The following is a 17,269-nucleotide window of genomic DNA, read 5'->3' on the forward strand; positions in this document are numbered from 1 at the left end:
ATATTCTTATGTTTATCATCAAGCCCCTTTGTGACATGATGGTTTTACAGTCATGTTACATATTGAGCATTACAGTTCTCGTAAAGATGATCAGACTTAAACCTACATCAAACTTCGTACCTCTTGTGAAGTGCAGGAATATTCCAGGGGCAATAGTCTAAACAATTTTAAAGAATCAGCAAAAACCCAAAATGTTTGCACATAAGTAAAACCATATGTGATAACATTTTGAGTTTTTGAGATTTTTATTATATATATTCCGATGTGAAAATTCTACTTCCTACCGTAGTCCCAAAATACATCTGGGGATCATGATTTTATCAAATTTGAATCTATCCTAACCGATGATGCTTTCAAACAAATTTTAGCTTTTCTGGCCGATCAGTTTCTGAGAAGAAAATTTTAAGGTCAGACGACACGTTCCTCAATTTTATATAACTTTTTCCAGGAATTTGTTGATGGTTTACTACTACTTTGACAAGCTTTCTTGCAAAAACTTATGGTATCTTACCAGGCATTTCTGCAAAATACTAGAGTATGCAATTTCCTATATAATCTTCTTGAACATACACTTGAATTGCTTATATATTTTTAAAAAAAAATACATATACAGCACAGCAAAAATCACTTTATTGGTACTCTATCTCGGCCGGGGCGGGGCTTTAAACTCACAACATGTAGAACCTTTACGCTTCTGGCAGTGAGCGGCCACGGTTCTAACCACTCGGCCATCTAGACACATAACCATGTCCAATTAAATATTAATCATTTTCAAAATAATTATAAAATTAATATTTTTTATTGGAACTCTTTATTACGAGGAGATACAAAAAAGATTCTCGAGGAACGTGTCGTCTGACCTTAAGGATTTTTTTCTATATAAATTCCGATGTGAAAATTTGACCCCATCCTTCCCCTGGGTATCACATGTGATTTGAAGAAATTCGAATCTACCCTACCTGAGGATGCTTCCACACGAGTAATAGTTTTTCTAGCTGACCGATTTCTGAGAAAATATTTTAAAATGTTTCTCTTTATAATTCTATGTAAAAATTCAACCCCCGTCTCTAATTTGGGCTTTACCCTACTCCTGGGGATCATGATTTAAACAAACTTGAATCTACACTACTGTCACAATTTACGTCCATACTTACTTTCCATATATTTTATTTCACGTTTACAATGTTACTTATCTATTTATTATCAGGGTTGCTTCCATAGTTTATTATTAACTCAGCTGGCTTTACAGGGTGGGTTCTAATCCCGTGCATTTATTAGGTCCAGTGCAATCTCTTGATTTAGGAATTCAGTCTGGGCGTAGCAATTGGAGAGACCGGGCGTTTTCAACCAGCTCCCTCATTTCATTAGAATAAATTCTTCATGTAATATAAGTAGTACTGACCAGAGTCCAACTATTCTGGGTGAGTTTGTTTTTATTAGTCCCCTTTTCACCGGAGGGGACTATAGCTTTCCTCTGCGTCTGTCAGTCCGTCTGTCTGTCTGTCCGTCTGTCAGTCCGTCTGTTTGTCCCATTTCAGTTTTCCACACTTTTTTTTCTTTATGCGTTTGAGGAATGATATGAAATTTGTTGAACAGCTTCAAAATGTCAAACTACAGATCAAGTTTACACTTTTGTAGGATGGTTGACATATTTTCGAGAAAATTATTTTTTTATATTCCAATTTTTATATGTTCGGGTTCGATATTCTGAATAACAGTGCATTGTTTTCACTATTTCCACAAACCGGTAGGGGACATGTATTGCTTATGCAATACTCTCAGAATGCTTGTTTAACATAGCATTTCATAGCATACCTTACGATAGAGTTTCAACTCGAGATAAAACGGAAAATGAAACAAAATCAGTTTTGGCATTTTAACTTTTTCCATTAAGTATAGGTTGGCAATCATATAAAACATTCTTTTTACAGAATCATAAGAAACTTGAGAGAGAATTTTAGCATCAAAACAACTTTTACGCATTATCAATAATGTAGAGTTTTGGTTCTTATCCTTGAATACATATAGGTCAAAATATGTGTTTTGACACTTCCCCTCTTCATGTTCTTTTGCCATGTCAATGTATGTGAATAATGTTTATAAAATGATTATAATTAGATTACATATATGTGATCTGGAAGAGTTGAATCTTATATTTAGGGTTGGTAGAAAATCACTTGTTATTTAAGCATTATTCATATTGTTATAAATTGTTACCGCGTTTACAGAACAGAGGAAATTCGAAATCATATTATGTTATACGTTTACATCCTATGTGTTTATTTTTTAAAAGGCTATTTGTGTACTTACGGGGTTGTAATATCATTATCTATTTGTATCTTTATCCTCCTGTTTCTGTAGTCCCTCTTTATTGAGTATTTCACTTGTTTTTCTTGCACATGTATACATTTCTGTTTTGCTGTTCCGAAGTTGACCTCTACTTCTGGGTCAAACTTCCTATTTTAGAGTACACCCTCATAAATATTCATTCCCGGTGAATTCCATTGTAATTGACATCGTAATTAAACAAAAATCGTATTTTTATATTGATACTTGATATGTTGAATGAAAAGTAGTGTTTTAAAAGTTTAACTTTAATTGTTTGTGATTTTTGGGAGTTGATTTTAATCAACTCTCCTATGAACTTACTCTAGCAAAGCGAAAGTGAAACAGTGTTCGGACCTAAGCACAAATAAATTATACCGCTGAAAACACGTAGTTCTTGAAAACAATCGATAATTCGATGCTTTGTATTCTGAAGCATAAGATTGTTTTTCAAGAAAACTTATTTATAATACCATGAAAATAGTTAGATTTTAAATTGTACAAACAGTTTAGATATTTTTAAAGTCGTATGTATTCCTACGCTAGAGTTCAATGCAGTCTCGTTCAACCAGAGGCTTGGCTGTCCCCGTTAATATCCGACGAAACAGAGTATCTTTTGCTTGTCGGAGATAAACGGAGACAGCCGAGCGTTTGGTTGTACAAGACAAGAGTTCAAACCTTGACCCATACATAAATATTTCGATTACTGATCCTACTTGCCATGCAAAATCACATATCGTTGATTTTGAATAAATGATAATCAATAAAATCAACTCCCGTCAGTACTTCAGTACTTTGATTATTCATAGAACTATGTTATTTGGGATGTATTCCGTTTATTGTTAGCAAAATCTGTCTTTAGTAGACGAATTTTAGAAGTGATAAGGTTTAACGGATATGAACGGGGTATATATAGCGCGAATCCGTTAATTTTCGTTAGTCTGCAATTTTGGGGGTTTTAAAGATGTAAGTCTGCAATTTTGGGGGTTTTAAAGATGTAAGTAATTTATCCTACTGGAAATTTAATTGGGTTTAAGAGATTAGGTTTTGATCACATATTTCCATAATTTGGAAATCAGATCAATTAATTTAAAGTTAATAAGTGAATTATAATTAATTAAGGTCACATTTTCAGATTAATATCTGAATCAGACCTTACAAACTTCTTTTGTGGGAATTTTTGTCGGTGTTTATATTTAAATTAGGATAGGTAATTTTAGTTAGGTCTAAGTCACATATTCAGAATTTTTCTGAATCAGACTATTTAACATTAAAGTTGTTGTGAATTTACTGGAGTTATTAGGGTATTTCAGTGAATAAAAAGGGCAGGAATTTAATTAATATTGTTTTGAGGAGGCTATTTATTTATTTTCTGTCTTATAAGAAACAGTTGGTGTATCAATAAATTGTGAAACTTTACAGCAGACTCTTTATTTTATTTACTTATATTTGGGTTGGGTACTTGCCAGTAAAAGTACCTGGTGTCAGAAGAACAAATCCAACCAAAGTGTAGCGTTAGCACGTTACAATAGTTTTAATAATTTAGAGTATGTATTTAATATATGAACATTTTTTTCAATAAAGAAATGATAGAATTGGCGCGAAAGCCCATGGAACTTATTTTCGCAAATAAAAAAATATTTAACGGATAAACGCAATTTTTTGTGAATAATAGCGTAACTTTCGCAATATAACGCAAAACTTTTGAGATTAAACGTGTAAGTTTCGCAATTAACCCTCAAACTTTTGCGAATAATTAATCTTAAATATAAATTTCCATATTGCATACTAGAGCCCTAGAATCCTTATTAAGATGAAAAAATGACAATAACAAACCGCCAACCATCTCAACAAAAATCCAGAAAACGAAATACAAATTCAAAGCAGAGCAACACGGACCTCCAAAATGATAGAGGTAGGATCAGGTGCCTAGGAGGAGTGAGCATCCTCTGCTGACCTGTCGCACCCACCGTGTGATCTTTGTCACAATTGGGGGCATGTCATAATCGAAGTAAATGTCAAAATCGAGAAAATGTCATAATGGGGAGAAAACGAAACGTTGATGACTTGGTTTGTTTGTGATGGTCAAAATACAAACCTTGAGCCACCACGGACCTCCATTACATTGGAGGTAGGATCAGGGGTCGTATGCATAAAAATTCTTAAGTGCTAAAGCATATTCTTAAGTACAGAAATTGTAATTAGCAGATTGAAATTTGACTTAGTATATTGCTTAGTATGTTGCATATAACTTCTCAAGTCTAAATCATATACTTAGAATATTCTGAAATCAAAGCATGGGTCTTGCCTGTCTTAAGTATTTAAATATGTTGCTTAAGTGTATGATATCAAGAAGCTTGTGCAACAAATCTTAAATAAATTGGAACATTATGCTTCTTAACGCTCTGTGTGTACCTGTTTACTGTACAGACAGTTTAGAACTGTTTCATAAGGTCTTTATGTCTCAAAATAATTTTAAAATGTAATGTTTTCTAATGTCATTTTTGACGTCACTTTATTATTATGTCATATGCATTTCATCATTGCATGCATGAAAGTCATTAAAGTAGGCAATCCTCAAATCCTTTGTAAATGCATTATTATTTCAAATATATCCTTTTCACAGGGTATAAGATACTAAATCGATCACAGAATAGTTTATCGGTAACCTTCATTTTTTTTTTTATTTTTTTTTTTTTTTTGAAAGCTGTAATAAATCATTCTCTAATAAATTGTATCAAGTTGGTAATTTTTCATAGCCTCCCCCCCCCCTCCCAACAAAAAGTTACACAAAAAGGTTGTAAATTTTAATTCAAACTTTATCGCCCTACACCAGGCTGCTTGATCCGATTGAATAACATGTTGATATTGGCGCTGTAAAATAGGAATAGTAAACAAGGCAGTTGTTTTTGTTATGAAATTATGTATGAAATTTAAGTTTTTAATAACAAGCAACATTTTCTTAACCCAATTCCCCTTATACACGTACATTTGATCATTAATGTATCTATGATTCCTTGGTAGAATATATGAAGCTTTTCTTTCTGATATTAAAAAGTTATTGTTTCGTTACTTTTTGTTTTTCATGTTTGTGTTTTATTGTTAATTATAGCAGGGTTTTTTTTCAGATAGAACGGAATATTGTAATATCATTTCATAGGATACGAATACTGTAAATTCCTAATTAAACGCGAGGAATTAATATCCGCGTAAAATCGCGAGAAGCCCGTCTCGCGAATTCTAAAATCTCGCTTTTAATTTTGGGACACATGTAAACTACATCAAGCTATGATAAAATTTATGCATTCGCGAATTTATGTACTCGCGATTTGATGGTAAATCGTTGAATCGCGGAATTAAATACTCGCGTAAAATAAGGAATCTACAGTAATATTTCCGATCATTTCTTCTTTTCTTTTTCAAGAGAATTTATAATGTTTTTACATAAGGAAACTTACAAAAATCGACACGTATGATATTATAAAAGGATATGTTAACTCTTTAAGTAAAGAGGTTTCTCTCATTTACAAATTCCTCTAACTTTATAAAAATCATTCATGTACATAAGAATAGCTTCGACTCTCTACTCCCACCCTACACCCCCTCTCTCTCTCTCTCTCTCTCTCTCTCTCTCTCTCTCTCTCTCTCTCTCTCTCTCTCTCTCTCTCTCTCTCTCTGGATATTTTGTCTTCAGGATCACATGTCATTAGATTAAACGATAATACCTACCGGCACTGTATGTATACATACCGGTGAGCGTTACTGTACTGTATAGATCCGCATAAAATTACGACAAGCATGTCTCGCAGATTTTAAAATCTCTCCCCTTTTACGGACAGAATGATGTAAATTAAAAGAAACAATAAAGATAGTCACCTCTGGGTCATCTCTCCATCTTTTTTTTTTTAAAAGTGACATTTTTAATGTTGAAATATATCATCTTTTCACCTTTCAAATGTCTGGAGAGAAGACCCATAGACAACAAAATCATTAAACAAGAGGCCCATGGGCAACATATCGCTCATCTGAACAATAGTTCTTGTATCATTTTATTTCGAAAGGGTTTATTATGAAGTGAACTCTGAAAAAAAAATATTGTAAAAGTCTCATATATTTCAAGATTTTGCCATATATTAAACAATGCATAAAAAGGAGAAAAAATCATATCTTTGGCATGTTTGTATTCATAATTATTTTACACATCAAATGAGACTTAATTTTAAGCTCTAAAATAATACCCATTTGCAGTAAACTATTAACCATTTCACTGAAAAATATTCATTAAATAATTGAAAGATGATATTGGTCTATGTTTTGTATTTCAATCATTAAAATATCCGTTATCGATTTATCAAATAAAATATTGCAGGTGTGATAAGGACATTATACATGTTAGATTTTACATTCTCATCTGTCTTATAGACTGAACTCAAAACACATGGAAAGCCTATATATAGTTGATATAGTCTATCAATGATTCCTACTTTTCTTTCCATAACCTTTATTATCTTTTGTTCCTTTATCTTTCCTAACTGTATGTTTGGGAATTAAAACTTCGTAAGAACTAAGATCCACACCTTTTTAAGTTGTTTGAATTTATGATCTTTGATCCCGATCACTTGGATCCCGATATGTTAGTGATTGATGTCGGGATCGAAATTCCGAAAAACTAGTCGATAAACATATTTCCAGAATGATAATTTAACTCTGGTTAACTTTTCTTATTTTTGAATACTTCTTTTAATTAAAAATGATTTTGACAATTTAGAATCTACACTATTTTAGAATAATTGCAAAGTATTCTCACGAACTGTAAAATTGTATATGTTTATGTTAAACTTTGAACATTTTTTGGGCCGTAGTATTAGTCCTAGGGTCACGGTTTTCACAGTTTATAATCTACACTATCATAGGGTACTTGTATAGTAATATCACGAAATGTAGCATTGTAGTCCTTGAGAATATATTTTTAAAACCCTATATATTTTAATGTTAATTTCGCCTTTCAGTTAATAAACTTTGAACCCCTCTTGGGACCCCAGTATTGACCCGGGGATCACGATTTTTACAATTTAGAATCCTCACTATTTATACAAGCTTTGGTGTAAATATTGGCAAATCTGGTGCAGTGCTTCTTGGGAAGAAGATTTTTTAATACATCCACCTAATTTTCACTGTTTCGCAAGTATCTTCCTTTTGAAAAGGGTTGTGCCCTTTATTTTAACAATTTAGAATCCCTTTTCCTTAAGGATGCTTTGTACCAAGTTTGGTTAAATTTGGCTCAGTGGTTCTAGAGAAGAAGTCAAAAGTGTGAAAAGTTTACAGATGGACGACGGACAACAGGTGTTCAGAAAGCTCACTTGAACCTTCGGTTCAGGTGAGCTAAAAACAGCTGTAAATAAGTAGGGTTTTGCCTCTATTCCGTCGTGATGCTATATGTAGATCCATTTGATTTTAAAATCTTTGCATTTCAAACATTTTTCTACCTATTCCACGTCCAACAGAAACTAAATAATGGTTTTAATTTGAAAAACGTGCAAAATTATTCGATGAAATTTTCTCTATCCTTGTACGCCCAGATTCCTGCCGAATCTACATCTTAAGCGCCCACTTTCGTTTGCTTTTATAGATACAATGTACTTAGTAAGATGTAACATTATCTGTTTTACGTTGATTTATCAAAATAATAAAAGTTTTATGCACGAATAACGGAAAGACATCTGCTTATCATAGAGTTTACATTATGGAATTAAATATTTTGATGAAGGGTACTCCAAGTTTTGTATAGAGGTTTTCTCAAATTCCGGTAAATTCTGTGGCTGGGGAAGCTGTCTGACTCTCCTGTTTTTCTTGTCCCATACATGCTCGATAGGGTTGAGATCAGGACTGCCAGTCAAGTAAGCGGATGTTATGTCCTGGCAGCACCTGCTGTGTAGATCTGGCAGTGAGGGGAGTGACTTCCGGCTGAAGAACTTTTGATTCCTTGCAGTACATGGTATTAAGGTTTTGTTGAAAAGGAACTATCATAGGTTTCGTGTGTATTGATATTCCGGCCCATACCATTACTGAACTACCGCCAACATGCTCTTTTTTCCATACACATGCATCATTGACCCCCTCCCCTCTTCATAGATACACACGGTTCCGTTCATCTGATCGCCACAAATTGAATCTGGACTCATCGGTAAAGAGAACTCGACCCCAATATGTATGTGTATACATGTACGTCAGATGACATCATATCCAAGCTAACAGAAGTTCTGTGTATCTGGCTGACAACACCAAGCCTACCTAAGGTCGCCTTCGATGCATTCGAAATATGCGCCGTGCAGTTGGGCTTGCTGAAAGGTTTTCATTCGGGACAAAGATATGACCCGAACAGGGATGCTCGAACAGATGGGCAGCGTAGTTAAATCAAAATACTGAAGTACTAACGGGAGTTGATTATATCGATTATTAATTCGTTTTAAAATCAACGATATGTTACTTTGCTTGCCAAGTAGTTTATAACCTGTGTTTGAGTTACAGATATTTTTATAATATATACATGTATATTCTTGGACTTTTCCGACAAAAATTCGAGAAAACCCCGTATGAACTGTGTTGTGTAATAATTAAAGATAGAATTGATTCCATCAAACTATGTAGAAGTAATCGAAATATCCCAAAAATTGTATGGATCCAAGCAAAAATGAACTCTAGTCTCGTTCAACCAGATGCTCGGCTCTCCCACAAGCAAGAGAATGTGTACACCAGGTCACGTGATAGCTTGATGACACGACCTCTAAATATAGAATAACTCTCTGCTTGTCGGAGATTTACGAAGACAACCGAAGTTTGAACGAGACTATATTGAACTCTGGCGTATGAATACATACGACTGCAAAAAAATATCTAAATTGTTAGTATTATTTAACATCTGACTATTTTCAAGGTGTTAATAAATAAATTTCTTAAAACACAATGCTTTAAAATGCATTGCATCGAGTTTATGGATTATTTTCAACAACTAAATCTTGACAGCGGTGATGATTTGTGCTTAGGTTCAAACACTGTTTCAGTTTCGGTTGCCATAGTGACTGCATAGGAGAGTTGATTAAAAATCAACTCCCAAAAATAATTGTTTATTTAAACATTAAAAAGACATTTTTAATTTGCAAATTCAGAACCCATTTATGCATTTGACTGTATAACATGTCATAACTTGTACATATGTATATGCATTATATAGTTCTGCAAGTTAAGTTCCATGTATTCCACAAACCAAATCAAACACCAACGTGTACAGATCTATGAAAGTACATGCAACCTGTGCAAACATTGATTTCATTTCCTACTGGCTTTTGATTAATATTTTTTAAACCCTGGAAAAAAATAGGAGAGGGAGAAACAAATAATGTTTCAGTTAGTGCTATATGTTTAACAAGTTTTGCATAAGATTATATTTCTAAATCGAACCAATAAATTTTACACTCACTCGTCTAAAGTGTGTGGCTGTCTGAACTTTCCTGACAGGCTGCATCAGAGCATCACGGACCACGACTTGTATGTCAGCTCCAGAGTACCCATCCGTTCTCTTCCCAAGTTCTCGGAATTCTTCCTCTGTGATTGAATGAGGGGTGTTTCCCAGATGAATTTTGAACATTTCTGTTCTTGCAGGGGCTTCAGGTAAGGGAATATAAATTCTTTTTTCAAATCTGATAATGAAAAAATAGTTCACCATTTATTTAAAATGGTTCATGCTTGTTTAAAACAAGAGGCCCATTGGGCCACATCGCTCACCTGAGCAGCAATGACTTTATATTGGCATTCAAAGAATATTATGCCATATAGCCCTTCAGTGGAATACAAAATCAAAGTACTGAGAGTACTGAAAGACGGGGTCTTGAAAGTTTGAATTTGTAATTGTCCCGGATTTCCTCGAATATGCTTCCAAAATTTATGAGTTTGAATTATTTGTTACAATCTATGTTAATTCGGCTTTTTTGCAATTGTCTGATATTTTTTCTAAATTTTACTCTATCCCGGCCTAATCATAATTGTAGAAAATTGACACAACGGTATATTATGTAAAATAAGACCCCAAGGAAATTTTTTAAAAATTACTACTAACCGGGAAAATCAAACAATTATATCAAAGGAGATAATCTTAATAATTAGATTTATTCAATTTTGTGATCCAAGGGAAAATCCACAAGTCGGACGGTATTTGTAATAAAAGTTTTATGAAAACCCCGAAAACTCTAAAACTGCTGAATTAACAAACAAAGTGAACATTTGTATACCGATAACAAACACAGGCACCTGACGTAAGAAATATTTTTTTACAATAAAATTCCAAGAACTTTGACAATAAAAAGATTTGTCACGGTCGCCATTTTGATTTTTAAGATGGAAGGCTACATCGTCACACTATGTCTGACATCCGTTTGAAACGCCATTTTGTTCCGGATTGATACCATTATGTCGTGGTACAAAATAGCTATGCACCGTTCAATTGAACTCTTCTAACGAGGGAGATGAGATAAGAATGAAATCACCAAAACGCTTAGAAAATATGTCAATTCCCTTCGTGATTAAAGCTTTCAACTAACATTGATTATCAGCTGTTATGTAGAGAAAACGTGAAATCGAAATAATATACTGTTTCCCTGCTAATGGCAATGCATATATGTCATGTCATCTGCAACAGACGATCATAAATATGTGACGGATTATCGATAAAGGTGAGCAGATATAAATATGCATATAGTTGTTTATAATTTGTATTGTACATATAAAAAAGTAAAAGACAATGTAACTACTAACATTTTGTTTTAAAGAGTTAAAGATAAATATAAAATGCATTCATCAAAAATATAATTTTTCAGATTCAAACATTATCATAAGCACTTCTAACCTTATTCCTACATTTTAGCATATACTTTTACCTTTTTTAAATTTTTCTTCGTGATTTTTTTTAAATTAGAAAATTGGTCCCAAAATATTTGACACCAAGTAAAATTAAGAAAAACAATTCTTAAACAGGATTTTTGAACTAATTCAGTATTTCTTTTAATTTTTCAATTCCATTTATTTTCTTTTTTTCATCTCATTAACAAACGAATATTGTTTCTATTTTCAGATTTTTGTGGGATTTCATCCAGCAGTTTGCCTTAAAAGATTTTTTAGATATTTTAATTTCATATTTCTGTGGATTCCAATAAAATTCATACAAGCTTCATTCATGATTATATTGTTTTCCATTTTCAAACTTTATAACATTTCACTTTCATTAGAATTTTAAAAAAGAAATGTTTAAGAATTTGACATATAAGGGGTTATCTGGAAGCAGACTGATATATTAAAAATTCACTTAAAAATAGATTATTGTACTTTGAGGTCTATAATTGTTGAATACTGTGCCTATTATTAGTAACAAATGCATGCAACAAAAATCTCCTACACTTATTTGGTGTAGACTTCCCCCTTAAGACCGACTTATCTGACACGATTTTCTTCATTTGCGATTCATGCAAAATTAATAGGTAAAAATAAATCCGTTCGCCACTTGCTACTTTTTTGTGTAAACTCGTGCATCACATACACGAATTACGATACAACCATTCCTTTCATTAAAAATCATACTCCGAAAATCAGAGACATAAATAACAGAGATTGTCAACTCCGCCATTAGCGTGTAAATGTTACGGGACCAACCTTACTTTGAGAACTACAAGTGCAACAGCAATCTTGTATAAGTCATTAAATTTGAACCTGATAGTAAACATGAACATGAACCTGTAAATATTTTAAGCATGTTTTATTTATGAAATATTTACAAAAACTCTTTATTTAGTTTTTTAATTACTTCTTTTTAAACTTATTGACTTTTCACAAAGTAATGGTAATGCATTACTTTACTCATGTAATGGTAATGTAACGCATTACTTCAAGAAAATAAGTAATGGTAATTTAATGCCCTAATTCATGAAGTTATGGTAATGTAATGCCTTATTTTACAATGTAATTCATCCCAAGTCTGATTCCAACTAAGCCGGAAAACATGAACATTAACATTTAACTTGGTTCTTCAATCGATAAGATTGTATGTATTATATGATGTACATGTATAAGTCTTCCAAAATGTATAATCTATTATAGATTTTGCTTACAATGCATTGTTTAAAATTTAAATTCAGTTTAATCAAATAAAGAGCCAACGAACGAGAAGGCAAGTTCAGACTTGTTTTTATTTTCTTTGTACAAAGTTCCTTTAGAGACGAACAGCATTCATATCGCAAGTAGACTGGAAGCCAATGAAACACATATTTAATTTGTAAAACATCTGTGTATTAATAACCCGTCCCGATTTTAACTTCGGCTTGCGCATGAAGTTTGGTAGTATTAAGGTGAAAGATTGTCAAAATAAAATTCACAACTTTTCAAAAATGGCACATTGCGTTTGGGAACTTTAATTTCGATTCCACCATCAACCTCTTCTATTGATTAATGAGCTCGTACACCAACTGGTTCGTCAACGGCGCTGTGCATTCAGATACGTAACTCATTCCACATTTGAACCCGAGCAAGAATATTTTGATCAATAAAACTATTTGTTTATTTTCTAAATAGAATTTTGTTTATACACAGAGGACTTAAAAAGATTTAATGCGTGTTTTTATAATACATATTTACTGAAATGCATTAAATCTTTCTGCACTATTTTCTTACGCGTTTACTCAATTCATGTGTTCTACGCGTGCCTTCCGGTTTGAGACTTCGGCTGACAGTAAACCAATAGACGGGGTCACGTGACCCCGTCTTCAAACCATAAAGTTTCCAAATTTAACACTTATTTTTGCATACACTTAATCTTTGACATTGTACCTTTATGAAATACCATTTGTTTTTACTGAAAATAAGATCCTATGCAAAATATTTAACTAATTTTTGGTAGGAGTACACGGTTAACCTCCAGTTCCCTTTATTTTAACCCTCCCCCACTTTACTATATGTGAAAGAAGAAAATTATACTCATGCACTCATTTCTTGAATAAAAAACATTAAAAAAATTTATTGGTCTTGTCCATTATAAATGATTTTCGTTTACCTGGCGTGAATTCATTTCCTATGACGTTTCATAACCTTACTCATTTGGCTGATGAATAAACTATAAAACTAAAATATGTTTTAAGATGATAATTCTAATCAATGTATTGACAGGCATATCGCTCTATTGTACTATGGCCCATCCACATTTTCATCTTCATTAAAAAAGAACAAATGGCTACAAACAAAAATGCTTTTTCGCTGCAATAATGTTTTAACAACAACGATAATGCTTTTATCCTCATAATTATATTTTGTCAGAGTTATGGCACATGTTTAAAAGACTTCGTTTTTATTTACTTGTGTTTAAAAAATATATATATATAAAACTCCAAATTAATGGAGAGTATTATATAATCAAATTATAAACTCATGTGAAAATAGAACAAAAACAAAACATTTTTTTTTTTATTAATTTACATATTTTGATAGACATTTATAGATTACGGCAATCTATTGTGAAGAAACATCTGCTTTTATACAACATAAATGCAACGATTAACATAATCTATTTCCATTTTGTATACGATATATTTTCAAAACTTGTACCATCGACACATCCCATAAGGGATAAAAACTGTAATTCTGGATCTTGATTTTCAAACAAAATATATTCGTTGACATCAAGAAATTCTAAAATGTTTTCAAGCATAATTTCTCTGTCTTCTAAAAGGTTATAACAGCTTAAAACAAGGTGCATATTAGAGCTACTTGTATCCTTATAACATAAAGGACAAGTTTTACATACAGTTTTTATTGATGAAACTTGTACTAAAAAGTTGATCAACAATCGTTTTGAAGAATCCTTTTTAGCAATCTGCCTAAGCTTATTGGGGCTCAAATTCATGTGCATTATACTAAAATAGAGAGTTTCGCGCAGGTAAACATTCAGTTGTCTGATTTACCGAGGTCTATGTTTGACTTGATACGTAAATATTTTAAAATACAGGCGATAGTTCCCCTCAAGTGAAAAGGCATAACCAACGAAAATGAAACAAAAATCAAAACAAGCTAAAACTATCGTCACAACTGAACATGTCAACGCATTGAAATATTAAACCTCAATTTATATGTACTTCACAGAATCGGCACAAATATATTTTGCAAGTTTCAAATATTCCCATCGCACGTAAACTGTTGCACAACAAGCAAATTCATCTTTGTCAGTTTGACCAGTTTTCGTGCGTGAAACATTGATGCTCCAAACAAAAGGGTACGGGATGTTTCGTACCTAAAATGTTTTGCGCTGAGATGGTTCGCACCGCGATGTATCGCTTAGTTGTATTTGCTGCTTAAAAAAGTATAAAAATGAATTCGACAATAAATATAACAAAGAATTTGGGCGCTTAAGATGTAGATTCGGCAGAAATCTGGGCGCACAAGTGGAGGAAAATTTCATCAATTAATTTTGAATATTTTTCGAATTATAACCGTTATTTGGTTTCTGTTGGATGTGGAATGAGTGGAAAAATATTTGAAATGCAAAAGGTTTTTATTAAAATATGGGTCTAAATACAGCAACACGATGCAATTCATGCAAAATCCTACTTATTTACAACTGTTTTTAAATGATTTTGTTGTCTCTGGGTCTTCTCTCCACAAATTTGAAACGTGTAAAGATAACATATTTCAACATTAAAAATGTCGCTTTTTATAAAAAGATGGAGAGATGACCCAGAGATGAATAATTATGTACTTTTTCAAATTATTTTTTGAAGGATAAAAAACAAAGTCCATTGATATGACAGTGTTGTTTCAAACAGTACTTTATAGAGCATATATTGACAAGTCTCGCATGGCTCAGTGGTTTCGTCCTGGATTAGTGAATACATACATTCAGTGTTTTGGGTTCAAATCCAACTGGTGGTCTTTTTTTTTTTTAATTAAACTTTTTCGTTTTAAATGTTTGTTATTATAACATGATGTTGAATTATAATATACCGGTATATTTTAATTTGTTGTTATTGATTTCTAGATCTGCTGTATGAACACTATAAAAAAATTCTTTTCTTATTAGTAGTTTTTTAGGATATACACAATATAACTTCATTAAAATATGTTTGCATTAACATTTCCAACTAGTTATCGGTTTACCTCTCATTGCCAATTTTTGAAAGCTTTGTGAGTTTTTTGATAACCGGAATAGCCATGTACTTCGACTCTCAACATAATATATTTTTGTTGAAACCTGTACATAGCCTTTCGAGGTTATAGACATTTAAATCCCAATTGATTCGTGTCGAGGATTCCTGCAAACTTACAATCTTGTGCGCTCACTTTCTTTAGTATTATTTTGCATATATGTAATTATACAAACAATCGTTTGCAAGTTGTTTTAAAAGATAATTTATGAATTTCTTCAAAACCACTATTTACAAGATCCACAATAAGTGTGTCCCTGAATATTTACCTTAGATTATTCCTAATACTTTTAGTAATGATTCTGCAAAAAGAACTTATTATCTTTATGTGCATTTTCAGTAATTTGTATGTCACTCTCCAATGACAACTATTAATTCATAAATATATGGGAACGGAAATTATCAAACAATATCACACATTACTTTTATTAAATAGTACAAAAATGGTAGTTGAATGGATGCAGAGGCGGTAATGTAAAGTTTAAAGCAGAAAAGTTATGTAATTAATTAAATTATCCCACCTTTAGATTTGTGGTACTAATAACCTGCAATAACACCCATAATTTTCATAAAAAATACAGGTAAATCACAAGTGAAAGACATTGTTATCACGACACAGTTAATACCTCTTGCTCTGAACCTGTATAATAAGGCCATGGCTTCAAAGGCTTCATAAAAATCAAAGTACTGAAGTACTGAAAGCCGGGCTCTTTTGGTGTGTCATTTTATGCATATTGTGTCGTAAAGACTGAAAATCTCTCTCTCTCTCTCTCTCTCTCTCTCTCTCTCTCTCTCTCTCTCTCATGCTTTTAATGTCGGCAAAGCATCAGAGAGCGACTAAATTTTGTAAGCGGCTATAAACAAAAAATATGTCTGTCTAGTAGAAGTTAAAAAGTTCAACAGTTGCTGCCTTGAATTTTGCAACAAGCATTATATATTCAATCCCCGTTTCTTCATCCCGCAGCAAAGTAGTTCATGGAAATTCATGCGCATTGTATGTGTCCAATATGCATAGTAATGTTTTAAAAACACGTTATAAATAAGAAGACTAAAAAAGATAGACAATTCATTAGAAATTTTAAAAAAAAGAAACAAAATCCCAACACTTTTGACAAAACGTGGCTCTTTGTGTAACTATTTGGTATAGCGGAAGCTTTACCTTGACGCTGTTTGGTTTTTTGTTTATTTGTGCTATTTATAGTAACATTTGCGATTTGCCTGCCTATAGCCAGGACTCTGCTTTCAGCAGAGCCCGGCTAAAAACCAACGAAAACGAAAAAACGTTTTACTAGCGGCGCATATGTAAATGCAAACACCGTTTCAATGTTTTCTATATAACTATTTCAATTCTTATTTCAGGTTTTCAGAGCAATAATAACACGAGAAAAATATCTTATTACAGTGAGATGTTTTGCTCCGAAGGAGGTGCGAAACATCGAGGTGCGAATCATCTCAGCGCGAAACAGAATAGGTGCGAACCCGAACCAACCTGGTTTTTGATACACGAAATACCGAGCCCGAAGATATAAACTGATTGACCCCCATTCTTCTTTGTTATTATTTTCGTAAATTACTCAAATTTGAAACAGAATTATCCCATGATTTTTTGCAATTTATATTTTCCTTTCCATAAGGATTATTTGGGCTAAATTACGTTGAATTTGACTCAGTAGTTCTTGAGAAGATTTTTAAAAATACACCCCCTTTTTCTA

The 17,269-nt window shown here is 32.5% G+C and overlaps 1 protein-coding gene across 1 annotated transcript in view; it reads right to left on the reverse strand.

Moving 5' to 3' along the window:
- Positions 1-17,269, reverse strand: part of LOC128190143 (vacuolar protein sorting-associated protein 4B-like) — a 28,347-nt gene that overhangs the window by 2,941 nt on the left and 8,137 nt on the right. The window contains exon 10 of the mRNA XM_052862060.1: positions 9,803-10,022. Within this exon, the coding sequence (XP_052718020.1) occupies positions 9,803-10,022 (220 nt within the window). The remainder of the gene's footprint in view (positions 1-9,802; positions 10,023-17,269) is intronic.

The sequence above is a fragment of the Crassostrea angulata genome, chromosome 6 (genome assembly GCF_025612915.1).
Source record: "Crassostrea angulata isolate pt1a10 chromosome 6, ASM2561291v2, whole genome shotgun sequence".
Classification (NCBI taxonomy): Eukaryota; Metazoa; Mollusca; class Bivalvia; order Ostreida; family Ostreidae; genus Magallana; species Magallana angulata.